A 24,431-nucleotide genomic window follows, 5' to 3' on the forward strand; every position below is an offset into this window, starting at 1 on the left:
CCTCTCAGAATTCACATTGAGCGAGAGCAATGACGAGCGCGAGGAGATGATTTGGCAAAGGTAATCCGGTGAAAGAAGGGACAAAGAAAGCTTAAATGCGACGGAGCAATGATACCGTGATAGGGATAAAGAAAGTTGCGAAACTAAAATGGAAGTCAAGATCAGCTAACATCAGCCATTTCTTCGTCGCTGTACTTCGATTTCTCTTTGTTCGAACGTTCCTCCATCCTTCCCACGGAACAGCCGATCTGCATCCGCGAAACCACCACTTGACTATGTTTGACGGATGCAACCATGGAAGCTGGAATACAATTCTTACTACCTTTGTTCCCGTTTGCCAGTCAGTTGACGCCTTGACACGTTTTCTCGCTATGGCCTATCGGGAGATCAGCTCTCGACCGGGGATCATCCTTTTTGATTCAATCAGACATATGCGCTCTTTCAACATGAGGCACGTGGGAGTCMAGGCCTGTTGAACTTTATCAATAAGAAACTTATAGATAGCTAAGGCTGACTTTGGTTGCTCAAGGTAGTATCGAAGTCGGCCATCTGTACGAGGGAAAGATGTTGCTTTCAACTCCTCACGCACTGTATACAAACATATATTCTAGGTACAACGTTATCGCACACGCCTATCACGTAATTCATCCTCCACACAGCTGAAGGATATCCATGAATGAGTAGCGGAAAGTTCGACTGTCCTCATGTTAGAGACAGGACAAGGCGGGCCGCCCCCAGGAGATAGTGACCGGGGGCCCTTGCTGATGGGTGTCTTGTGGGCGCAGGCAGGGATAGCAACAGTCATTGTATTCCTGAGATTATATGCTCGCTTCATGATACACACCACCGGCTGGGATGACTGGCTGATGTTTCTGACGCTGGTACAGAACCACCGACTAGATCACGTTGGACTATGCGAGCTGATAGGGGCAACAGGCAATATTCCTCGGGTCAATTATCATTGCTACCCTCCAAGATAGTGTTGGAGGCTACCGACATGTGTACTATCTGGACGAGAATGCCATCGTGCGAGCGCTGGAGCTGAATTTCATCCTGCGCGGTGTTCATATTATAGGGTACGCTACAGGCAAAGCATCCATTGGCGCATTCATTTTGCGTCTGATCGGACCTCAGAGCATGTGGCAGAAATGGGCGGTTTGGGTCCTCATCATATTCACTACGCTCGTCAATGTGCTGAATTGTATATTCGTCTTCGTCCAGTGCAACCCCGTGCTGGGCAACTGGGACCCAAGGATTTCAGCCAATTGCTGGAATAGGAAGACACAGCTCAACTTTGCTTATTTCATGTGCAGTACGGTCACGAATAAGTCTTTTCAGAAGATAAGAATGATGCGCTGATTTAAAGGATAGGCGAGAATGTCGCAGCAGACGCGGCGCTGGCCATCATACCGGCCACATTTCTTTTAACTATGAACATCAGTCTCAAAAAGAAAATCAACTTGACGATTCTCCTGGGACTCGGCTCAATGTGAGGATTATCCCTCGGTTAGTTGCATTTGTTCCGGATAGACGCTGATTGGTATGCATCATAGAGCTACAATATGTGGCATTGTCAAGACGATCGAGCTGGGCTCCATCAGGAATGACCCCGACTTCACATGTACGAAGTGCCTTTCTTCTAACGGATGCCTCGCAGCGCTAACCTCAAAGTAACAGGGGGTTTATACGCCGTAACAGTCTAGGCATTATCTGAAATCTTTGTCATCATCACCTGTGGCAGCGTGCCTGCCTTGAAACCGCTCTGGGATCGGTACATCGTAAGACGATTCAGCGAAAATAATTCGGAGTGCCACGGAAACTGGTTCGAAAACTACCGGATGCGACATGTCTATCAAGCGAGACTTCAATCTGGCTCAACTCAAGTTAAGCACACGCCAAAGAGCGCAAGCACGAACAGGTCATTATGGTCGTCTGATCCGGGAGTTCAGACGATCACAACCTCAACAACAAAGCAATTCAACATCAGTGCTGCAGGGGAAAGAGAGATTGAGACTATGCAAGAGCCTCAGAGTGCTGTATAATCTTCTGACAGGTGAAAAGGACAGGCAATGTTCATGAAGGGGTCCACCGTGGCATAATGTCGCATGCAGACTTTAGCTGACTGGCGAACGTCTCCTTGTATTCTATCGAGCGTTGTTTTGCAAAATATGTCACAATCTAATATGGTAAATATACCAACAACAAAGCCACTCAGATTATTGACGGCCATTCCTTGTGAGTAGTCAACGAGAACTAGAATGAGCGAGTCTCATAAGACCTGAAGCAATACTCCCTCAGCAGCCCAGCGACTATACTCGCACCGACAAGGTGAGAGCCCGGAAAAAACCACCACGTGCAGCTCGCTGAGTGCCGCAGATCCACAAACCACAGCAAAGCAGCCAAAGAGACTGCTGTTCCGACGCAGCTGCCTGCAGAATAGATTGCCGAGAAATTCACGCCACGCCCGCAGCGAACAGCAACATCACCTGTGCTGCTGCGAGAACAGACAATGCCTGCTTCGTGCGGTCACCAAGACGAACAGCCAATGACCGGACGCCCGCCTTGGCATCGTCTTTGGCATCCCGGTGTGCGTAGATAGTGTCGAAAATGACCGTCCACAGGATACTGGCTATGTAGAAACACACCGCAGCAACCAGGCGCAGGTCATCGGTCTCAGTTGCAAACCGATTCAAGTCCGACCGTATGAGAGGATCAGCATCTAGAGCCGCACCGCAAAGGAAGGTAGGCATGCCGAATGCAATTCCCAATATGACCTGTGGGAAATCCGTGACTCGCTTCCCTAGAGGATATACCAGCAGGATAGCGGTCATGAGCGCAGCATAATACATGCACCCCCGCGGCAAAGGAAGGAGCAGCGTCGTTCCAACGGCAATCTGAGCAAGGGTGAAGAGATGGCTTTGGACCGTGGAGACGGCGCCCCGTGGAATGGGACGATTTCTGGTTCTGGTCACCTTGCGGTCGAAATCCTGGTCCAGAGTGTCGTTCCAGGTACAGGCTACTCCGCGCAGTACAATGACCCAGACTGCAAAGAATACACACAGAGAGATGAGGGCCAGCGGCGACGGAATGGGAGAGGCAACGCTGGCTGCCAAGGCAAGGCCAATGGCGAAGTGCCAGTAAAAGGCCCAGTAGCCTGCGGGGCGATCTAGTCGCATGAGTTCGGCATATGGGATCCAGCTCTGTGGCAATATAGCAAAGACCCCAGTTTTGGGTGTGGTGTATTTTGAGCATAGCAAAGAGTCGTATTCGGAGTTTGCTTTGGTTAGGACCAGGTTAGGATCCATAACTTTTTTAATGCAGGTATTTGCTTTCATTGTAGGGTGCATTGAATGCTTGATGGCTGTGATCTGAAGTCGATGATTATCTTCTCTCGAGTGTCGAGGTCGACGAGATGAATGCAACAGAAATATCTCGTTCTTCGGGACTTCCTCCTACCTGACGGTCCGTCCCCGCAACCTGGTACTCGGATCGTGTATTGAAAGCGTCTCCGCCAGCGCCACGGCCACTATTAGCCCAACGAGGCATTTGTCTCGGAAGTTTCTGCGAGCTTGTACTTCTGTCCGTGCAGAAGGAAGGGTTGTGTTCCTGGTCAAGGTCTCTGTTCCGAGACAATTTTATCTGTGCTTGCCATTGGTACCTCATCGCGGAGAATCAAGGCGACGCCGAGTCTCGGCAATCTTAATTCGACGAGAGATTATCTCCTCTGTGTGTCTCATTTGGCTGGTCTGTGCGCATGTTGAGGACATCCGTGGGCTTGCAAGCGTTTGAGGAAGGGAGGACTAATCCCGCGCATCTCAGACAAGACCACCTTAGATAGAATGAGATGCCACTCAGACGTCTCTCAGCTGACGAACACCTTGAGCGCCACGCACGGATCCCATAGAGTTGCATTCTCGGATACCTTTAACGCCTCGTGAGACAGGCCTGTATCTTTGCTTTCGAGTCTTGGCCCCTGCGTTTCTAAGCCGAGTTCTTGGAAGATGCACGTTTATTGCTTGCCAGGATTTGGTGATATTGACATTTGGCTGCAGATGCAGACGAAAGACACCAACAAGCCTATCAGAATATTCCACGGACGCGGTTGGAAAATCTGATTTAGGATTTCGAAGATTGCAGTTTCGGTTGGTCCGGGATCAAGCTATGTAGCAATCTCCCACCCAGCATTCTTCAGGGGTTCGTATGCACCTCTGTCATTGCATTTAAGTTTGAGTCCCGTCCTGATATAGCGGCATCAGAGTGAGAAATCCAGCTCTTCTCTCTAGAAAAGCGAGACCGTGTTGAAATAGAAGGTTTAATGCTGGTGAGATCAACGGCACCCAACCGGTCCCGCCGCGGGATATATTGTTGGGTCTTAAACAACTCAAAGACAGGGGAAGGGGGCCCAGAGTGGCGGATCGGAACTGTGAAGATTGCTTTAGCTGTCGAGGGGGCCTTGTGGTAGTGGTAGGCCTGTAGGAACTTCTATTGGAGAAAAGTGCTGACAGTTGGCAAATGAGTTGATGTCGAAGTGAGATGCTTTGCTCGATTTTCCCAGTTGGCGCGGAGTTAAGTCCGGAGACCGGGAAGCCATACGACCATCTTCCCTTCCCGCTTGTGTTCACCGTTCAACCAGGCAACATGTATTCCATTTCATGTGAATGACAGAATCCTTTTTCATCACATCTTTATATTTAACGTAGTTCCTCATCCAGGATGGCCGACTCGACGACAGGTACCCACGTTCAGAACGTTCAGAACCCGAGCATGGCGACCAAGGAGAAGAAGAGGAGCCGAGTTCAACTGTCATGCACTGCCTGTAGAAGCCGGAAGTACGTCTTTTGCTCTGCAGTCATAGAATTTTGTGCTGATGCATGCCTACTTAGGCTTAAATGTTGTCGGACATATCCATGTACCAACTGTAAGAAAAGAGGGGAGGCCGCATCCTGCACCTTTGTTGGCCGAGGCCCTCGAGGAAGGTCATCGCAGGGTCGAACAAGCCCGACTCTTGTGCAAGACCGCCTGCAACATCTTGAGAATCTGATCTTGTCATTTACTCAGAAGAAGTCATCCGAACAAAGTCAAGCCTCTAGTGCATCAGAGAAGCAGAATATCCCGTCTCGAAAAGGAGGGAGTGTTGTTCCAGCGGTGCTGCAGAATCCCTCTTCAAGCATTGAACCTGAACCGAGAGGCACTGCGCCCGAAAGCACTGGTAGACTCCTGGAAAATGAAGCAGGGCCGAGCTATTTCGATGGCGCTCATTGGCGTGCTATACTCGAGGAGGTAAGGCAGCCTGCCTCTATTGCATGTCTACGTATTAACAACGCCCTGCAAGGTGAACGAGGTCAAGGGGTACTTTCAACAAGAAACGGACGAAGAATCTGAGGAAGAAATCATTGATGACGATTTTTTCGACTCTTCCTCGCCGGCTCTCTTACTTGGCTTGAACAAGCCCGCGAGCAAAGAGGAAATTCTCGCCGATATTCCTCCACGACCAGTAGCAGATAGACTTGTTTCACAGCTCCTCCATTGTAAAGAGCCACTATTAGGTACGCATACCCTGTCGTACGAAACTCTACGCAGGTTCTGACATTACAAGTCGTTCTCCATTTCCCAACATTCCAGAAGGAGGTCAGTTATTCAAAGATCAATTGCTCACAGATAGCTGACAGAACACAGTATAACCAGTTTTGGCTAAACCCACAGGGGGTGTCTCTCGAATGGCTCGGTGTGCTATATGCTATTTTCACATTGGCAATATCAGTTTTGGATACGATAGAGGAACCAGTACCCCAATCGCTGGGGGACCACCTGATCGCCACGACCAGATTCCGCAAACGTACTGTACAATGTTTGGTCCAAGCAAACTATATAACTCCCGGCAGATACAAAGTTGAGGCACTGTTTTTGTATACGATGGGAGAATTCTTCACAAGTTGTGACGCCCAAGCCGGAGTCTCGTTCATGCTCGGACTCACTATAAGGCTTGCCATGCGTATGGGGTACCATCGCGATCCCCGAAATTTCCCTAAAATGTCAGCGTATGAAGGGGAAATGAGACGACGTCTATGGACTGTTCTGAGCCAACTCGACACCCTGATTTCATTCCAAGTCGGACTACCCCGGACAATCCAGGCCTGGCAACACGACGTGGAGTTGCCACGGAATTTGTTTGATGAAGATTACGATGAGAATACGAAAGAACTCCCACCTTCTCGGCCAGAGACCGAGCGCACTCCGCTGTGCTATACCAGGGCCAAGGGAAGAATTATGTCTGTCTTTGGACGAATATCAGATCTTGCATACTCACGAGAACCGGTGACCTACGAGCAAACGCTCGAAATTGATCGGCATCTTGAAGAAGCACACGATCAGATTCCGCCGATTCTACGGATTAGGCCCATGGAGCAGTCAATCACCGACCAGTCTGAGCTAATCCTCAAGCGTTTAACGCTGGAGGTTCTGTATCAGAAGTGCCGCTGCGTTTTACACCGGAGGTACCTGGCTGAATTCCACGACAATATGCGATACACATATTCTCGCTGGGTCTGTATGACCGCAGCGAAACAGATCCTTCGACACCAAGCAGATCTGCACCAGGAAATTCAGCCTGGAGGCCAGCTGTACCGCGAAAGGCAATTCCCGAATTCTATACAAAACACAGACTACCTACTAGCAGCCATGATTATCTGCCTCGAACTCTCCCCTGGCCATCCCACGGAGCCAGGAACGAACAGTCAATGTAATGACGTGACAGTGATCATCAAGGGCCGTGAAGACCTTCTATCAGCCCTGGAGTCAACTCATCAAATTTTCAAGGACATGCGCCGGCGATCGGCGGATGCACAAAAAGCATATGCTGCGATGTCAATCATGCTTCGTTGTGTCAAGAAAAGCACGCAACATGCGGTAGACTCAACCAGCGGCTCAAGTGGTCAAGAATTCAATACAACGAGTGATGGTAAGATGACCAGCTTGATCACTTGTGCAAGATACTAAATCATCGGACTGTAGTTTCACCACCCCCGTATGACGGATGGCATAATCAGCAAGGTCCCCCGTCCGTGCTTGCCCACGACCAGATCAATGCAATACAGCCACCATTTACCTCGCTAGATGTGATTGAAGAGATGCTTGACGCGCCGACCAACCTCGACTGGGTAAGAACATTGAGGCCGTTTCGTTCCAGGTTTGCTAACCTTTCACAGCGTCTTTGGGACCAGCAAATCCAAGGCTTTGAAGACGAAAACGTGCACACTCTTTGGTATCCTGGCCTGGAGCCATAAGAGTTGCCTATCGGCCTCTGTAGAGAACTTAACGCTAGTTACTTCTGATAGACCGGTTATCAATTGTCAAGTGATGGTCCTAATTTGCTACCTGTGTTAACTGGCGCTTTTGGGGGTTGGGTGCCCTTATTTATAATGCATTTCAAATGTATATAACTCGGGATACGACAAGGGTTCATGATTATATGCAATTCATCCAATCAAATCCGATATTTAACAATAACTAATGATACATAAAAGTATTAAGAAACAAGACTCTTGCCTTCTGTGCTCAATGGCCATGACGTCGCTATGCAAGTAAACTATGCAGTTCGGCACGTCCCGCGTGGATCCTGCAGCAAAGAAAAAAGTACGGAGTACCACTCTACGGAGCAGTCAATTGCCCTGTCTCACGTCTGCAGCAGTGGCATCCATATCTACGCAAGTCCTCAAACATAAAATGAAACCATCCTTACCACTGCGACGCATTTGTCGCGGAACAAACATCACCATCCGTGCGCCGACCTCACCGGCCCTCGTCCCACGCATTTCGCATCAGCAACGAACACTACCAACTCCAAGCCCTCGCTCAACACCACTCACAACCACAACCCGCCGATCCTTCAATCTCTCCTCGCTCTCCTCTCTCTTCCCCCCGGGTAACGGCAACAGTAATGACAACAACAAAAGCCGCGTCCTAACCGCCACCCGCACCCTCCCCTACTCCCCCAGCGCGCTCTTCGAGGTCATCTCCTCGGTCGAATCCTACTCGCAATTCCTCCCCTTTCTCACAGCCTCGACCGTAACCCACCGCGACCCGGAAACGGGGTACCCGACGCGCGCCTTCCTAACAGTCGGCTACGGACCTCTCAGCGAAACCTTCACGTCGCGCGTGGACTGCAATCGGGACAAGTGGACTGTCGAGGCGCGCAGCGGGGCTAAGTTCGGGGTGGATTCGAAGGATGGGCAACAAGGGGGGATCTTTCCCGGGGCGAATGAGGGGATTTTTGAGTATTTGAGTACGAAATGGGAGTTGGTGCCGGTACAAGAGGGAAGTGTGCAGACGCGGGTGCAGCTGGAGATTCAGTTCGAGTTTCGGAATCAGTTCCATGCGGCGATGATGAGCGCAGTTGAGGGGCAGATGGCCGGTGTTATGATTGAGGCTTTTGAGAAGAGGATTAGGGAGGTAGAGGGAAGGTGATCATTATAGATTCGGGCTATTGGGTTGTATAGAGGTATGCATGAGCTGAGGATACACGGAATTGTATAGTATAGAGGATCAGTCGCATTCTTTCCATTTTGTATCTCTATCTTGAGACGAATCGCTGTACATTTAGACAACATATGAGAAAAGAAAACCCCTGAACAAAGCCTGGCCAATGCTGTCAAAAGCTAGTATAGTATAGTACATTCAATTATCGAAACATGCATCCGGAGGTATTTATTTTTTTTTTCATAGCATGCTTAGGCTGCGATTCCGGTTGGCCGCATGGCGGGCGCCCTTCATCGAGCTGACCGCGTTGTAGTTGTCAAAGACAGTCTCCCAGTTGATCCGGTCCCACCACCGCTCCAAGTACTCGGCCTTACCGCCGATACCGTAGTCCATCATCCAGACGTGCTCCCAGGTGTTGACACACAGAATGGGCTGCACGTCTACGGCGCCGGGAGCCATGTTCTTCTGATTCAGTGAGTGCGCTCCCATCGAGCCGGCGTACATGTTGCCAAGAGGCGCATCGGGGCTATGGGTGGCCATATCGACCGGTTGGCGCCGGGAGTGAGCAGCAGGGTAGGGCGAGCCTGCGTTGTAGGTGCAGAAAATGTGCATCAATCCTTCCCGCTCAAGATTCTTAGCCAGCCATACGAAACCGGGTCCAAACATGGCGTTGGCGGTTGCCAGGAAGTCGAGCTTGAGGGATTCGACGGAGGAGCAGGTGTCGATTATGTCCTTGGCGAACTTGTCGGGGATCTGAGTGGGGGTGGGTGACTATTGTGCAAACAAATTAGATGCGGGCCGGTCAGATAGCGGTGCTCCCTTTGCAATCTACTCACCAAGCAGTTGAAGAAGAAATGGTTGTTGTGAGCCATCGAGGCGTAGTTGAAAACGGAGGCCATCTCCGGACGCCGGGAGTACTTGACCAGCAGTTCTCCGGGTTTCGCATCGGCGTCGACGGTGTCTATGGAACAAGCATCAGATATTGACTCCATGTTATACTCAATTCCAGATTTGCCAAAGCGCGAAGTCTAGCTGAAGATAGAGGTCTTGCGGAAGGTCGTCTCACCCTGTGTCAAGAGATTCAGTTTATCAATGAGGAGAGTCTGATATTGCGTCCAAGCAAAGTCGAATGCCTCTGGCGACAATAGCTCTGGGATACCATTTTTCTTGAAGTGCGCATCGTGCGTCAACTGGGGGACTCGGTGCAACTGTCGTGTCTGGAATCGTGGGAGGGCGGAGACGGGTTTCTATCAGGAACGATCAGTTCTGTCAAGCCAAGGACTACCGGGAAAGCGGGAAAGCTTACTTGAGAAAGAGAGGACAATGCACGCAGAGGAGCCTGCGGCCGGAGGAGTCGGTTCAACATGATGGAGGCGTGGAATTGAGGGATCTGAATATCAAATGGAGAGCAGCTTCACGGCCGCAGAATTTCCCATCGCGGATTCGAAATTGCTGTATTGGGACTAGCGTTGCTGAGGTAAGGCGCATATGTAACCAGCCAATCAGCGCCCAGGGATTTACTTCCCTGTGCCTGTTAACCGCCCATCGACGGTCTGTTGCCTCTTCTCTCAGTCAACACTCTACGCGCCCTCGTCTCAGGCCCATATTGCGTTGTCAAATGGGACGCTTTCAACTGGACCGCATCAAAGAATAGCTGCTATGCTCCCGAGCACCTAGATCGGTCCTTCAATATGCGATCCACGTTGGGCCCCATTTGCCGTCTCTATTTTGAGATGACGGCGCTTGTAGCTGCCATGGCCCTGAAGGTTCCTTAAATGATGGCCTGATACCTATTTTGGGCATTGAATCAAACTCCTGTCTCTCACTCTGTTCTCGGTCTCTTTGTTGTTGATCTTTTGTGTGGTCTGCAGATTGTTCTTTGTTCTTTCTCTACAGTCCTTTCAGCTTCAACGTGTGGCTCTCGCGATTAGGTTCCATTGTTGTTGGGAAGATTCATTTCTAATCGACTGATATCTTCTTGAACTCATCCTTTCTGCGATTAATACTACATACTGCAAATCTGTCTCCTGAAGAACTCTTGATATTGCCAAATGGCGAGGTCAAGTTTCACTGCGTTTTTGGTGGCCTTCACCACCGTTGTGACTACCATCTCACCGAGCTATGCCTTCAACAACCTGCTGAATCGGGCCTCTGACTCCTGTCCAGCATCGTATGAGCAATGCAACAACTCCAATCTGCCATCCTCTTTTTGCTGTCCGTCCACAGCGACCTGCGTGAGTCTGGATAACGGAAGTTCCGCCATCTGCTGCCCCAGCGGGCAAAGTTGTGCCTTTATTGAGCCGATCACTTGCGATGTGTCACAGCAAAATGCCACCCTCCACCCAAAAGCTGTGGTCAAGACAATACGGCTTGGCGATACTCTGCCAAAGTGCGGAGATTCATGCTGTCCTTTCGGATACAGCTGCCAAAGCAATAACATTTGCGCCATGAGCACATCGACCTCTTCGATAGGCACGGGCTCAATATCTTCACTTACCACAACAACCTCCAACCCTTCTTCTGCTTCTACAACGGCCTCAACAGAATCTACAACATCTATGGCATCTACAGCTCCAACAACTGCAACTACTTCCTCGAAAGCCACAGACACCGCATCTTCAACCGATGGGGTCCAGCCGACTATCATAACGGCATCTGATCCAGCAGACTCATCAGCCTCCAGCCCTGCTTCTAGCTGCCATGGAACTTCAGCCGCTGTGACGACCACATGCCCTTCTTTTCCAACGAAAGCGATCGTTGCCGGCTTCTTCCCCGGCGCCGCCTTCGGGGCCGTCCTCGCACTTCTAGCAATGTTCCTCATGAGGCGACGTAACATTGACCTGCCCCCGTCTGTGAAGATCGCACAGCACACCCAGAGGACATCAAGCGGAACACTCATCGGCATCTCCGACCCCATACCTTCCGAAGAGAACGCTTACCGAACCGACTTCCTTCTACGAAGATCCCTGAAACGCAACTCCGAAGGCGCACGATCAATGCTCCAACGCACAGGTACCCGCGTCAAGAGCCTGTTCGGCTCAACGCCCAAGCCGAGCCAGATGGCGTCAAAGCCGCCCCCGTTGCCGTTGACCCCTCCACAGCAGGTTCGCATGCCCAGTACGGAGAGTATCAAGGTGTATACGCCGCCGGGGACGTTCGCCTCGACGGGTGTTCTCAAGCCAGAGCCGTACCCGACTATCGTCGTGGGGAATGGTGCAACCTTCACGGAGATGATTGATCAGGTAGGGTTTAAGAATAGCAAAGGTGATCCTAGCTACAAGGTCAATGAGACCCCTAGGTCAAGGAGCAAAAGTCCTCTGCGACCTATCTGACTTGCCTGTCCTCTTCCTTTGACTTGCCTTTGTTGATGGGAAACAGCTTCATCTCTTATGTGTCTGTGTTCGTTCTTTTGCATAGAGAAAAAGGCTTGATTCTTTTATTAGCAGTTGCGTATACACTATTTAGCGTGCTGTGCCACTATGCTGCTGTCCTTTGTCTCGTCATTTGAATCTAATTAATAGTCTAGTCTTTGGTGCCGATGACCATTTGAACTAATAAGACGAAGTCGTCCATTGATTATCACACCAATAAGAGAAACTATATAGTACACCAAACCAATGAAGAGATTATTTATGAACGCATCGCCCGCTTGGCCTTCCGATCCGAAATAATCCTCTTGACCTCTTTCAGTAGCCCCACGACAAGCGGGACACCAATAGGCCCCAGCAGGGGGAGGTATACGGCAACTTTATGTTCATCGGGGAAATACATCTGACCCACCATGCTCTTCTCGAAGAAACTGCGCTCGGCCTCTGTTTCCGCGACGCGGGCGCTGGCAAGAGCTGCTTCGAAGCGGCCCTCGCTGAGATGAGTGCATGCCGAGGCCAGATGAGCGAGAGTGGTGGATACAGATGCGGCCACATTTGCTGGGATGGGGATTGAGGGGAGAGACTCGGTGAGACGGGCGAGGGAGCCCATGGTGGAGGATGCGGAGAGAAGGAGCGTCGCGGCGCGGACGCGGATGAGCGTTTGCAGACGGAAGGGGAGGGAGGTAGGCGTGGTGGGAACGCCAAGTAAGGTGAGAAGCTGGTGGGAGAATGTCAAGAAGGCGGCGCGCAGTGAATCCTTCGAGAGATGGGCTGGGCTGGAGGGGCTCCCTTGGATGGTCGATAGAGGAGGGTTGAGGAGGAAGACGCCGCCCCATTGAGGGATGATCCAGCTGGTTGCTCCGCCCTCCTTGACGAGCATGGGCGACTGTGAAGGCTCAGGCACATAGAGAATGAAGTTAATTGTTGGACCGTTTCCGATACTAGGGCTCAAAGGCCATTCGGCGGCGTTAATGAAGGCACTCAGATCTTCCTTCTTCAAGGTCCAAGCCGCCAGTGCCTCATCATATTCGGGCTTGGGTGCGGTTGGGGAAAAGGTCGCGTATAGCTGTACTTGCGTGTCGACAGTGAAGTTGCTAACCGGCTCCAGCGCTTGCAGCAGTGGGGAAATGTATTCCTCCACAGCTGCTTGGATGTCCCAAGAGGAGGGCTCTGCGCCGGGCGTGAACAGAGAAAAGGCAAGGTGATAGGTCTCGGCATACTTCATGGACCGTCTCAACCGTCTGCTGATATTTTCTGCCAGCTGCGGAGAGATGGAGTTGAGAACCGCCAAGGGCTGTTGATTGTTCGAAGATGGAGGAGTGTTGGTATTGGCGCTGCCCAGGTTGCTGTCGGACAGGATTTGCGCAATGATTGCCTTTTCCTCAATAAATAGACTCTGTAGTTCGCTTGCAATGAAGGCCGATAAGGGTGAGTTGGAGGATGAGGGAGCGGGAATCTGGCTCGGGGGATACATGATATCCAACTGGGTCGTTTCGGAATGAAGCTCTGCTTTGGGTGCAACCAAATCCTCCTGAGGTAACAGTCGAACTGTCAACGCGGTATCAGGTTTGCCTGAACCAGCAAGTACCAACGGTCCATGCGTGCTCACATGGCTTTCTGCAGCGATTGTGTCTTCGGACAGTTTCAGGCGGAGGTGATGGGCGGAGAATTCGTTCAGATCGTCAAGGGTATGCTGCGTAGTTCGGAGAAGATGCTGCGCTTCTGCGATAGGCATAGATGGTGTCTCAAAACGGATTTCGAGAGGAAATACAGGACGGCAGGTCTGTATAACGTACTGCATGAGCGTCTGATCCAACATCTCTCCGCTGGTGGACTGCGGAGCATACGCTTACCTTTCCATTGGCCCAGTCGACCATCTCCTGGACGGGCAAATGAGCCCGATAGATAGATGTTGTCTTCCACCATATCGGAAATCCTAGAAAAATGATGACGGCCCAGAATGCAGCAATGACTCCGAATCGAGTCCGAATAGCCTCTGGCTTCTCGGGCGGAGGAAGTTGTCGCGCGCTTGCCTTGGAACTCATGGTGGGGTGGTCGGAAGGTTGTGCAGTGGTTTGTAAGGAAGACCGCAGGTCTTCATGCTTGCTAGTCATGACCAGGACATTCTTTGTGTACTCGTGCCTGCATGAGCGATGGAGTTGCAGCCGTTGTGCTGGGAGTGTGTCTAACAGGAGGCGGAGTGAAGGCGGAGAACAGAGTGGCAGCATCAACTCCGCCGAGGTGCGACAGAGGGCGCTACAAGAGAGAATCGTACAACTTGCAAGCCTGCATGATTGATTCAACGTTTACATTGTTCGAGATCAAGTATTTCGTTTATCACTTATTTTGCAGAAATGAACCGAGGACCGATAATGCCACCACACAAGACAATGATGTAGATTACAAGCAAACCAAGTCCTTTCCCTAGGAGTTATAGTACAGATTGCCGGGTATCTCAGAGTATGCGCCAGTTGAATGAGAAAAAACGAAAGGAAAAGAGTAAAATGAAGAAGGCCCCACGTCTAGTATTCCTTCTCGAAGATTTTCTGGATCGGTTTTGCTGCCTGCAATCGATTGTCAATAAATAATCATTGGAGGGAATCGATGCGCAATATCAAGAAAGAAAAAAAAGACTTACATCAATGAACCGTTCAAGATCTTGGTCCAGGCTAGCCAGGTCGTCTTTCCGCTTTTTGTTCTCTGCAATCAAAGCTTGCTTGCGTTTCAGAAGCTCCTGTCGCGCCTGTTCGAGCTTCTCCCGCTCAGCATGTTCGTGATTAATCCGCGCAATCATGAGTTCATGTGAATCAAGGTCGGCATGTTCGGGATGAAGGGCCAGGAACTCCTCCACGGGGATCAATGGCAGGGAGAGATATTTGTGACTAAAAGACAGCGACTTGTTAGTCCAACCGCAAGGGAGCCGAATGAATATTGAAACAACGGTCTACATACTCATATGATTCACAGGCAGCAATTTCGCCAGTCAGATGCCGCTGTTCATAATACAGATTCTGCAGCTGCAGATGTAACCGATCGATCTCTTGACGAGCTTCGGCCGTAAGTTGTTTCGTCTGGCGAACCCGAAGAATGGCTTCCCGACTCTGACCACGAAGTTGGGCTAGAAGGGCAAAAAGCTGCTTCTGCTGTTTAGAGGCAGCAAGAAGCGCCTCTTCGGGGCCGGAGGAAGGAGACTGTGCTGTAGGGTCTAACAAGGATAAAAGCTTCTCGCACTGTTCCCGTGTCTCGGCGCAGGTCTGCAACACGGGTAGCAACGAGGGATCGGAGACAATGTCACCGATAGTCATGGCGAATTTGCAAAGAATTGAAATGGAGGGAGGCGATTGATGGAGCTTGGTCAAAAATCAGTGGCGATGGTCTGACCGAAAAAGAATAGATAGCAGGAGAAAGAAGTATGGGAGAACGTGGAGAGACGGCGAATGCTCATGGGCTGGAGATGTAGGAAAAGAAGGTTATTATCTGGATCATGAGGGGAGAAAGAAATGCAGGACATACATAGTTACATTGGATCGAAGCGATAAGGCTTGAATATCTTTTCACCTTACCTTAGCTATCTACCTGTTAATTTTCACATGAAGAGGCTGGGGTTTCTGATTGATGATTACTGTAACCTATGAACCCATCTGCTACCCCTCTTGGCCTCATTTCTCCTCCAATCTGTCTTCATCTTCGTCTTAGAGATTATCGCCTCCCCCCACCCGCTCTTTTTCTGGCTGTCTGACTTGACTGTATCTCACCTCTGTCCTTCATCGTCCTTTCTCTCCACTCTTTCATATCTGGTCATCACGTCTTAAGTGATTTTCGGCTGATATAAAAGCAATTACTGTGAACCTCTCCACTCAACCATCGACCTCTTCTCTTACTCCGTACTATTTCGCCGATCTGGTTTGTCGTTCCGAGGTTCCGCTTTGGGCTCCCAAGTTCCCAACAATAACAACAGCGAGGCAATTCCTCATTCAACCACGACAAACCTACAAGACTATGCGGGTTTGAGATCCAGATATCAAAGGTGGTGGAAGAATCTGGGCTTGAATTGTCTATTGATCAACAATGGCCTGCACAACGCAATCTGTGACCCTCGAGTCGTACCCGGACGCTGCCTCAACCTCTTTTGCGTCGACTCCCAGCGAGGAAACCAGTCTTTTGCGTGATCGAAGGCGAAGGCACTCGTTCCATACGGCTCGGAAGCTGTCTTGTGACTATGATGGCGATGCTATCTTTCTGAGGGTAAGGGGGAAGCCCAGCTGTGAAAAGTTTACTCTGTTCTGACGTTCATCAGGTTGAGCTCTTCCTGACAGAATTGGAGAGACGCATGCACTGGATCGAACAGTATCGAAAGTCGCACATGGTTCAGATTGACTCGAGTCTCCGCAGAGCGTATGCGACACTTGAAGCCGTGAGGGATTCATGCTCTTACGCCTCTGGGGAGCTTATGGGAGGTGGAAAGAAGAGAGCCAAGATTCTGGTCGAAACCCTCGAGGATCGCTACAACGATGCGCTGGCTACGAAGGAGACGCTGGAGCAAAAGGCTCAAGCCGGAGTACGCCTGATGGAGTCCTTCCTGGTCGAGCTGGAATCTCGAGCCCATGCGGTCCGGGATCGCGGTATTTATGGCGCTCTGGACGACGGATGGAAGGCGGTCGACTCGAAGTTGGTGCACGCTCGTGAGGTGGTCGACGAGGGAATAGAACAAGCTCGACGAGCCAAGGATTCGCTACGAGAGAGCATTAATCATGCCATTTTACTAGCTCAAGAGCAGCGATTGATCACTTACGCTGACCTTCCTCACCCGTGGCGAATCAACCCCCACATCTTGCAGGGATATCGCTTTTCCTCATCAAAGGTGGAATGTCTCATGTCAGTCTTTAGCTTCTGCAACGAGACGGTCAATATCTGGTCGCACCTGATCGGTCTCTTCATTGTCCTCTCGGTCGCCTTCTACTTTTACCCTCTCAATCCTAATTTCCACCTGAGCACCAAGACCGATGTGGCGATCGCTGCTGTATTTTTCTTTGCTGCGTGCAAGTGTCTGGTCTGCAGTACCCTGTGGCACACCATGAACAGCATTGCCAACCAGCCTCTTATGGAGAGATTCGCGTGTGTCGATTACACTGGGATTTCGCTTCTGGTGGCTGCCTCAATTGTGACGACCGAGTACACGGCTTTCTACTGCGAGCCCGTTTCTCGCTGGACATACATTTTGCTGACCATGTCGCTCGGAATCGGCGGTGTCGTTCTGCCCTGGCATCCCACTTTCAATCGCAACGACTTGGCCTGGGCTCGTGTGGCGTTCTATGTGACGCTTGCACTTACAGGATTTGCGCCTTTGTTCCAGCTCACTTATACCCGCGGATTTGCTTGGTGTCTTTACTTCTATGCTCCCGTCATGAAGAGTATTCTGGTCTACTTTGCCGGAGCCTGCATCTACGCCTCCCGGGTTCCTGAGCGGTGGCGTCCTGGGCTTTTCGACTACTTCGGTGGCAGCCACAACATCTGGCATCTGGCTGTGCTCGGTGGTATACTGTTCCACTACTGCGCCATGCAGGATTTGTTCGCTAATGCTTTCGTCCGAGCTAAGGGAGAATGTCCCAGCTTGACGGCATGAAGGGCATGCGAGCAAATTACTCGGCACTGAGCGCACGATGGGCTACGAATGAGATTCTACGACATTTTCTGATTGCCATACACAAAAGCATTTAGACATTGATCCAAGGACTTACGGTTACGTACCTGTCAGCGGTTGACTCAGTCCCCTGCAAGTCCTTGTTATACACTTCTTCAAGCACTGATTTTGAGCTCTTGCTGTTGAGTTACTGCGATTGCATGGGGAGCGTTGCTCATTTTGCTGATGCTGTGCTTGCGATTTTGCCAATCCTCTCGAGATCCTTCTTGTAAATACTCCTACTGGATCTCTGCACCGTTGTATAGCTGCTTGTGCATGTCTCAGAGACCAAGTTTGTTCGTAATTTTTAGCTGTTTTGTTGTTCTTTAGTCGAACCTAGGTTTTTGCGACTTGCTGTCAGGCTGAGTACATACATCAGTTCTTGGTATACATAATGCTCCTCGGGAGCATGCAATTCAAAGAGAAAAGAATGAGCAAATGTCGGAACAAATCTATTTGTGCCAAGTAACTTGACAAGACATTAACTGAATGCAGGTACTCTACCCTGTCTAATATGCTTCATGTCATAACATCATTATATCTCTGCTGAGACCGCCCTCACTGCCGGACACTATGTTGCAGGGCTATCGCTCGAAGACTTCTCTCGAAGCGAACCAAGCGAAGTTGTTCAGGGTCCACAGCGAGAGCGGCTGCAGAGGTTGGCCCTATCTTGATCAAAGCCAGACACTAATGTGGCTGAAACTGCGCTTGCTGGGGTGAAATTGACGACTGTTGGACATGTGGTGACCTGCAGCCAGTGTCAAGAGCAACGACTCAGGATTTTGCGTCGCTCATGAAGGAGGGGTTCTTCCATCAACGTAAAGCGGCACTCTGCGTCACACGTGAATTCAAGAATCCGTCTTCTCAAATCCCACAACGGCAGGTGTCTCGCGTTTTCTGTAATGAGCCTGGATCCAGCAGCGGTACATCTTGAGTTTCCGCTGGCGGTTGACAATCAACCGGCGGTCGACGCCTATCTTCTCGATATCGAATGCGCCCTCGGTGGACTCTGCCGCGATGGTGTTGTCCTCGGCCATCTGCAGGCCCTTCTCTGGCGTCCATGTCCCCCACATCTTCTCCAGTTGATCCTTCTCGAAAAAGTATACACGGGTCCCGTCGCCGCGGACATAGAAGTTCTCATCCATGTACCGGCCCTTTTTGAACCGCACCTGAGCCAGATCGCCGCGCCCATAGTCGCGGAACAGAACGAGCCCACCCGGTTTCAACACCCGATAGACATTCCGAATAGCCTGGTCCCATTGACTGGGCGCCAGAGCGGAGAAAATGAAGATGAGGATGACCACATCGACCGACCCCTCCGTCAACCCTGGAGGAAGTCCGTTATTCTCCTCATCCGGCACGGCCGTCACGTCCCAAACATCCGCCGAGATAAACTTGGGATCGTAGTGCTCGCTCTCGCGCATAACCTGAACCGCCGTCTTGGAAAAATCGCACGCATGCACCATCAACTCCTCATTCTCATTATTCGTGATAAGCGGAAACGCCGTGTTGCCCGCCCCGGCACCAACCTCAAGCACGACCTTCCTGCCCACCCCCTTCTGCGTTACCTCCGCGAGCACTGGAAACTCCTGGCGCAGCCACTTGCGATCTTTGAAGAAGTTGGCCGTGTTGTTCTTGTAGAACAGATTCCACCATTTCGCGGGGTCCTTGTTGAAGCGCTGCTTGTCGAAGTCTGAGACGGGGGATTCGCGCTGCTTGGCGTATTGGACTTCGGCGAAGGCTTTGAACTCGTCATCCGGCTCGACATGGTCCCAGGCGTTGAACTCGAAGACGTCGTCGCCTTCTTCGAGGTAGCGGGAGCCGAACTGGTAGGGATCGGTGCGCTTGAGGTTGTTGGCGGGGTCGTGGGAGCGATGCGCGGGGACGGTTGGAGGCTTGACTGATTGTATGATGGTTACAAGCTCATCTTTAGAATCTGCGTCCGGCCACATTGTATGCAGTTGGCTTCGTTTAGTTATTCTTTTAGACTGGTGAAAGAGAGTCTATCGCAGTGGAGGGAGGGTGTTCAGGCACATCGGGAAAAAAATCACCGATAACAATAAATTATTATTTACTGGGGAAAACCTAGATCTTTGATGCCCCAGGCAGAAATATAGCCAAGCAATGTACCTATCTTATCGGTAATGCTGCAGCCAATCACAGCACGACACAATATGGGTGCCTGAGTCCATGGTACCGTGACTGGCCTGAGGCAGTGAGGCACAGCCAGGGCAGATACGAAGCCAACTTCTGTCATCTTCGCTTCTCTCTTTCTTCTATTTTCTTCTCTGTATCCCCTCTTCTGCTCATTGACTATTCATCTGTCCAGATATCACGCTGGACTCCGTTGAACATCATGTTGCTCTGATATCGAGAGACCTCCTCGAGTCAGCCTTGCTGACATCCGACAATCCATTGATCCGAGCGTCTTCATTACTACTTTGACCTCCATTGATGAGCCAAATCCATTACTACCCATTATCTTTGCATATGCCCGTATGATAAAGTAGACTTTTATATTTTTTCCATATTGTCAGGAATCTCCTTAAGCCCTCGTCGTACAAAAATTCAGTCATGTCATTTCTCAGCGGGCTGTGCGGCTGCTTCGCCCCGAAGAGTTCCCCGCGCGTTCCAGCAGCCCCGGCTCCAAGCCGAGCAATGGCCGAAACCCATCACCATCATCATTATCACAACGACAGCAACTTCCCCCCTCACCATCATCCCGATGAAGGGCCGGTCTACATGACCTTTGACGAGGATGGGTACACCCCACCCGTTCCGCTGCCACGGTACACCCCACGGCCGATGAGCAGCATCCAAGAAAAGACGCTGGAAGCGCACATGCGCGATCCGCCCATCTCCTCGTCACGCTCAATCGCCTCGCTGCATGATGAGAAGAACCCGCGCGACTTTGCCAGCACAGACGGGGACGAGCTCACCTCGGACGTCTCCTCGGCTATTTCCTTCCCAAGCAGCTACGGCAACACCTCGACGGCAACGAGGGAGACGCCGCCGCCGCCGTATTCGCCGCGGATCTCGCCGGCCCCGTCGAGGTCCATGTCCATCTCCTCGTTGAATCCGCCGCCGCTGCCTCCGCCGCCGCCTATGGCGCACATTGCGCAGCCTAGGCCGGTGTTTCGGCGGGAGTGTCTGCCGCGGGATCTCGCGGGGCATGGCACGGCGAGTTTTGAGAGCCAGCGGCGCTTCTCCTGGGAGAGTAGGTGATTAACGAGTAACGATGTTGCACTAATCATTTGGGGTTTTGTTTCTTTTTCGTGGCTCATAGTTGGTGTTTCTTCGGCACTTTACAGTAATTAATGGTTGGCCTCAATGGTCGGATGGAAGCATTGCGTTCTTTATGCTCTCGGATAATGGGATTGAGCCACATCATGCTAGGCATGCAGGATTGGGTGGCTGGCGCAATTGGACGGAGTCCTGATTGGAATATTGCACATACGCATCTATAATAATGACGAGCTGTTTATGAATGAACATCCATTAGATATCAGTCTCCAGCTGACATGGCTCATATGGTATAAATAAGGGTGCCTCCATCTCAGCACGTTCCTGAACATGCTTGAGAAGATACCCACAAACCTCCGCCGGAAACTCCAACAGCCGCAGGATACGCGGATCCTCACTGTTCTCTAGATACATGCAGATAGCCGTACACTCGGACCGCACCCGCGTCTCCGCCCACCAGCACCGAGCAGAGTCCAACATCGCCAACCACCAGCTGATAATGATCAACGCCGGCGGGTCTTTCTTCGCTAGTTGCGCCCAAAAGCTCGGCAACAACCGGCCCATGAAGGTCGTGTACTTGGAGAAACTCTTAATGGACCGCTCGGACTGGGAGAGCACCGTGAGCATCCGCAGCGGCACCAGGTACGGATTACTTTCTTCCGTGGTCGTGTCGTCGATACCGCAGATATCAGCCAGCTCCGGGTGCAGACCCTCCCATCCTGGCGGTGGATCGTCGAAGGCTTGACTCTCATAGTGATTCTCCATGAAAACCTCCCACCACATGCTGATGCTCAGCCAGGGTCTCGTAAGCCCCAGGAGGTGACGTAGGCCGCCCTGTAAGGTGAGCCAGCTCAGGGCTCGTGGATCGTCGGAGAAGACAAAGGACTTGCGGGGGTTGTATTCCTCCAGTTGGAACGCGTTGATGGTCGTGAGGAGGCATGTGGAGAAGAGAGCGTCCATGTTGTGCGGACCGACTGCGCAGCCGAGCTCCTTGGAGTACTGGCTGATGGCCTGCTGCCAGTGGTACGCTTCGGCCATTTTGTAAGCGGTATTGTCCGGCACAACACAACGAAGATGGGTGGTTGCCACCGCTATGATGGTGTGCATGAGTAGGGGTGTCTGAGTCTGTCAGCGATATCTACCAAGCTCGGATGCAGGTCGACTGACATTGAAGGCTAGTTGCATCAATTGGTTTCTCAGGAGTATCTGTGTGCGCTGAGTGGCAATGGTAGTCGTGGTGACGTGATGGAAATGATGCAGAGCGCGAACGGCATCGGATGACTGTCGCGTCTTTGAGCCTAGCTGCAACAGCTCATCTATTTTCTCTGCCACTTCCAGAAGATACATTGAATACTGGCTAGAGCTTGGCGATACCAACTCGGGCTTTTTGTCAATGAATAAAGAAACAATGCCCCTTTCGTTAGCTGGGCACTCCGGACCGGCATATACACATGTAACGCCATGTTTCTGGCATCGCAGGCAGTGGGGTTGGGTCTCATCGCACTGAATCCATCAATATACTCTACAATACCAGGCCAAAACGAAACAGGAAAGGCAACGTACTTTGACTCGTCTTCTCTTGCAGGCTAGACAGCCGGAGCGGGATTTGTGGTGCGGCCGCCGCGCATGGTAGACACGCTTAGTGGATCTTTCGCTGTTTGAGGGTCCAGTACCGGACGACCGGTACATTGGGACTCGAAATAGACTCTTCCGGCCTTGCAAAGGTCCTGACAGCCCGGAAAGTCGGGGATTGGTCTTTGACTGGGTTCTGTCGGCGGCCTCGGGAGAGACCGATGTTTCTGGTGAAGGTAACATTGTATCTTCAGAAGATATGTGCTGTATTCTCTAAACCGAGGCTTCAAATGCGCTTCAAATGCGCTTCAAATATAGCTCTGACTGATTGTTACGGATGTACAGAGATAACGATTCTGAAGAGGAGATGCCTGTCGGGCTCGATTGGCTGCGCCTTGCTAGGGTGGTCGTCTGCTTTCGCAAGGCGGATTGGTTCAGCTCATGAGTCAAGGCTAATATCCTGAGCTGGTCTACCTTGCACTCAGTGGAGGACTATCCATCAGAGGTTGCTGGAAGATGAGGGAGGCTGATGGGAATACGACAAGACCCGTCCTATAGATGTGGCGCTAGTCCCATAATGGCAACTCTCGCATTCGCTTGTGGAGGCCTTACCCGAATGGTAAAAGCAGTGATATTACTTCCGTACGTAAACCGCAAGTGAGCAAGTGAGTCTTGGATAAAGCCATGCCAGTCAAAGACATGGGTAAGCATATCCATGGAGGCCCATGTAGAGTTCCATTAGAGTTCTCAGTTAACCTCAAGTATCTCAAGTACACTGATATCATTAATTCATACACACTCAACACACAGTAGACCCACACCACCTTAACCAATCTTTGCATTCGAAAAGTCCATCTCTGTAACACGTTAGGCCCTAGACCATGCCGAATATCGATGAGGACATACCTGGATGTTCAGCCTGGAACTTCTTCAGAATGTCCATCTTCCGCTGCTCGTCGCTAGTCATCCCGCCCATCTCCTTCTGCCGCTGATCATACATCATCTTCTCGACCATCGCCCTCGTCTCGCCGTCCAAATCGCTCAAACTCGAGTTCTCCGGCGTGATCTTGCTCACGTCGATCTTCGGCGCCGTCGTCACAACATGAGCCCACCATTCCATCTTATTAACCTTGTCTAGGTGCACCGAGACCTCCTTCCCGGGAGGCTGGGACGTCGTCTCCAGCGTCCAGGATGATTCATCCAAGATAATAGGATGAGGAAGGTCGCCCTAGCTCACCATTAGCCCCTCTTCCCTTCCAGCTTTCCGTCCGGACCGAGAAGGGTCAGTCCTCGTGCTCACCTCAATCAACGCCTCCTGCCCCTTAATCGCAACCTTGATCTTCGTCTTGGTCAGCACAACGTCCAGATCCCGCCCTTTGATGTTCGCCGGCACGGGGATTGTCACGTCCACGTCGCGGATCGTCTGCGTCCATTTGTACGGCAGCTGCGCCTGCTCTGCGTCTTCCTTTGCCTTGCGCTCTTTTTCTTCGCGTTCGCGATCGGCGATGTCCTTGGGTGTGGGATCTTGTTCCAGAGCGGTGGATGACATTTTTATAATTCTGTGGGCTTGGGTGTGTGAAAGCTGTTGAGTGTTGATCGATGAGGCTTGGAGCTGGAGAATTCGAGGTGTGGGGTTAGCGGTTGTTTGCGCGGGGTTACTCCGTAGTAACCTTAGCTTGGAGGCTTACCTCTGGCAGTAACTGGCAATCAACCTGATCCTAAGGAAGATAGACTAGGTAGGCAAGGTTAGATTGTCGCGTGTCGAAAAGATCATCGAGCTGCACTTTTCGGATACAATTCGAGTACCTTCTGTCGGTCCCGGCGGTTGGCGGGGCCGTTCCGCAGCGATCTGTCGATTATTGTGGAGACCTCTTCATCATAAGAGCTTGAGTCGAGACTATCCGGTATATCTCTTGGGCTCAAATGCCATGTAAGTAGTGACACGTGTGGAATGATGCTATGTAATTTGACATTTTATTGCTCTGTTCTTCCCTGTAGCTAGTAACCGGACTCCTTACAAGGCATATACACGGAATAACAAATACGCTATCCTAGTAAACGACCCGAACAATGACCAATATGCCATAACATAC

General features: G+C 51.2%; 13 protein-coding genes across 13 annotated transcripts; 6 read left to right on the forward strand and 7 right to left on the reverse strand.

Annotated features, from left to right (window-relative positions):
• Positions 1 to 704: 704 nt before the first annotated feature.
• Asppvi_008715 (uncharacterized protein) lies at positions 705 to 1,493 on the forward strand (the record flags this gene model as incomplete). The annotated part of the gene is made up of 3 exons (XM_043304581.1): positions 705 to 881; positions 928 to 1,312; positions 1,372 to 1,493. 3 exons carry the CDS (start codon positions 705 to 707, stop codon positions 1,491 to 1,493), a joined length of 684 nt encoding a protein of 227 aa, XP_043160516.1.
• A 960-nt stretch (positions 1,494 to 2,453) lies between these two features.
• Positions 2,454 to 3,305, reverse strand: Asppvi_008716 (4-hydroxybenzoate octaprenyltransferase; the record flags this gene model as incomplete). Its single annotated transcript, XM_043304582.1, has 1 exon — positions 2,454 to 3,305. One exon carries the CDS (start codon positions 3,303 to 3,305, stop codon positions 2,454 to 2,456), a length of 852 nt encoding a protein of 283 aa, XP_043160517.1.
• A 1,408-nt stretch (positions 3,306 to 4,713) lies between these two features.
• Positions 4,714 to 7,283, forward strand: Asppvi_008717 (putative C6 transcription factor; the record flags this gene model as incomplete). The annotated part of the gene is made up of 7 exons (XM_043304583.1): positions 4,714 to 4,829; positions 4,929 to 5,280; positions 5,333 to 5,546; positions 5,597 to 5,628; positions 5,704 to 6,958; positions 7,012 to 7,157; positions 7,206 to 7,283. 7 exons carry the CDS (start codon positions 4,714 to 4,716, stop codon positions 7,281 to 7,283), a joined length of 2,193 nt encoding a protein of 730 aa, XP_043160518.1.
• Positions 7,284 to 7,722: 439 nt separating this feature from the next.
• Asppvi_008718 (ubiquinone-binding COQ10-like protein) lies at positions 7,723 to 8,463 on the forward strand (the record flags this gene model as incomplete). Its single annotated transcript, XM_043304584.1, has 1 exon — positions 7,723 to 8,463. One exon carries the CDS (start codon positions 7,723 to 7,725, stop codon positions 8,461 to 8,463), a length of 741 nt encoding a protein of 246 aa, XP_043160519.1.
• A 252-nt stretch (positions 8,464 to 8,715) lies between these two features.
• Positions 8,716 to 9,841, reverse strand: sod4 (mitochondrial 37S ribosomal protein mS42; the record flags this gene model as incomplete). The annotated part of the gene is made up of 4 exons (XM_043304585.1): positions 8,716 to 9,246; positions 9,312 to 9,436; positions 9,542 to 9,722; positions 9,782 to 9,841. The coding sequence occupies 4 exons, from the start codon at positions 9,839 to 9,841 to the stop codon at positions 8,716 to 8,718; spliced, it is 897 nt and encodes a 298-aa protein (XP_043160520.1).
• Positions 9,842 to 10,526: 685 nt separating this feature from the next.
• Positions 10,527 to 11,807, forward strand: Asppvi_008720 (uncharacterized protein; the record flags this gene model as incomplete). The annotated part of the gene is made up of 1 exon (XM_043304586.1): positions 10,527 to 11,807. One exon carries the CDS (start codon positions 10,527 to 10,529, stop codon positions 11,805 to 11,807), a length of 1,281 nt encoding a protein of 426 aa, XP_043160521.1.
• A 298-nt stretch (positions 11,808 to 12,105) lies between these two features.
• PIG-S (GPI-anchor transamidase GPI17) lies at positions 12,106 to 13,888 on the reverse strand (the record flags this gene model as incomplete). Its single annotated transcript, XM_043304587.1, has 2 exons — positions 12,106 to 13,626; positions 13,697 to 13,888. 2 exons carry the CDS (start codon positions 13,886 to 13,888, stop codon positions 12,106 to 12,108), a joined length of 1,713 nt encoding a protein of 570 aa, XP_043160522.1.
• Positions 13,889 to 14,365: 477 nt separating this feature from the next.
• On the reverse strand, positions 14,366 to 15,148 carry Asppvi_008722 (uncharacterized protein; the record flags this gene model as incomplete). Its single annotated transcript, XM_043304588.1, has 3 exons — positions 14,366 to 14,407; positions 14,482 to 14,725; positions 14,796 to 15,148. The coding sequence occupies 3 exons, from the start codon at positions 15,146 to 15,148 to the stop codon at positions 14,366 to 14,368; spliced, it is 639 nt and encodes a 212-aa protein (XP_043160523.1).
• Positions 15,149 to 15,911: 763 nt separating this feature from the next.
• On the forward strand, positions 15,912 to 17,466 carry Asppvi_008723 (hemolysin III family protein; the record flags this gene model as incomplete). The annotated part of the gene is made up of 2 exons (XM_043304589.1): positions 15,912 to 16,088; positions 16,141 to 17,466. 2 exons carry the CDS (start codon positions 15,912 to 15,914, stop codon positions 17,464 to 17,466), a joined length of 1,503 nt encoding a protein of 500 aa, XP_043160524.1.
• Positions 17,467 to 18,371: 905 nt separating this feature from the next.
• On the reverse strand, positions 18,372 to 19,475 carry Asppvi_008724 (tRNA(Thr) (cytosine(32)-N(3))-methyltransferase; the record flags this gene model as incomplete). The annotated part of the gene is made up of 1 exon (XM_043304590.1): positions 18,372 to 19,475. The coding sequence occupies one exon, from the start codon at positions 19,473 to 19,475 to the stop codon at positions 18,372 to 18,374; it is 1,104 nt and encodes a 367-aa protein (XP_043160525.1).
• A 622-nt stretch (positions 19,476 to 20,097) lies between these two features.
• Positions 20,098 to 20,748, forward strand: Asppvi_008725 (uncharacterized protein; the record flags this gene model as incomplete). The annotated part of the gene is made up of 1 exon (XM_043304591.1): positions 20,098 to 20,748. The coding sequence occupies one exon, from the start codon at positions 20,098 to 20,100 to the stop codon at positions 20,746 to 20,748; it is 651 nt and encodes a 216-aa protein (XP_043160526.1).
• A 273-nt stretch (positions 20,749 to 21,021) lies between these two features.
• On the reverse strand, positions 21,022 to 22,581 carry Asppvi_008726 (Zn(II)2Cys6 transcription factor domain-containing protein; the record flags this gene model as incomplete). The annotated part of the gene is made up of 3 exons (XM_043304592.1): positions 21,022 to 21,885; positions 21,934 to 22,269; positions 22,330 to 22,581. 3 exons carry the CDS (start codon positions 22,579 to 22,581, stop codon positions 21,022 to 21,024), a joined length of 1,452 nt encoding a protein of 483 aa, XP_043160527.1.
• A 582-nt stretch (positions 22,582 to 23,163) lies between these two features.
• Asppvi_008727 (NudC domain-containing protein) lies at positions 23,164 to 23,887 on the reverse strand (the record flags this gene model as incomplete). Its single annotated transcript, XM_043304593.1, has 3 exons — positions 23,164 to 23,195; positions 23,245 to 23,566; positions 23,639 to 23,887. 3 exons carry the CDS (start codon positions 23,885 to 23,887, stop codon positions 23,164 to 23,166), a joined length of 603 nt encoding a protein of 200 aa, XP_043160528.1.
• Between the last annotated feature and the right edge of the window lie 544 nt (positions 23,888 to 24,431).

Source organism: Aspergillus pseudoviridinutans (genome assembly GCF_018340605.1).
Source record: "Aspergillus pseudoviridinutans IFM 55266 DNA, scaffold_6, whole genome shotgun sequence".
In the NCBI taxonomy this organism is placed as follows: Eukaryota; Fungi; Ascomycota; class Eurotiomycetes; order Eurotiales; family Aspergillaceae; genus Aspergillus; species Aspergillus pseudoviridinutans.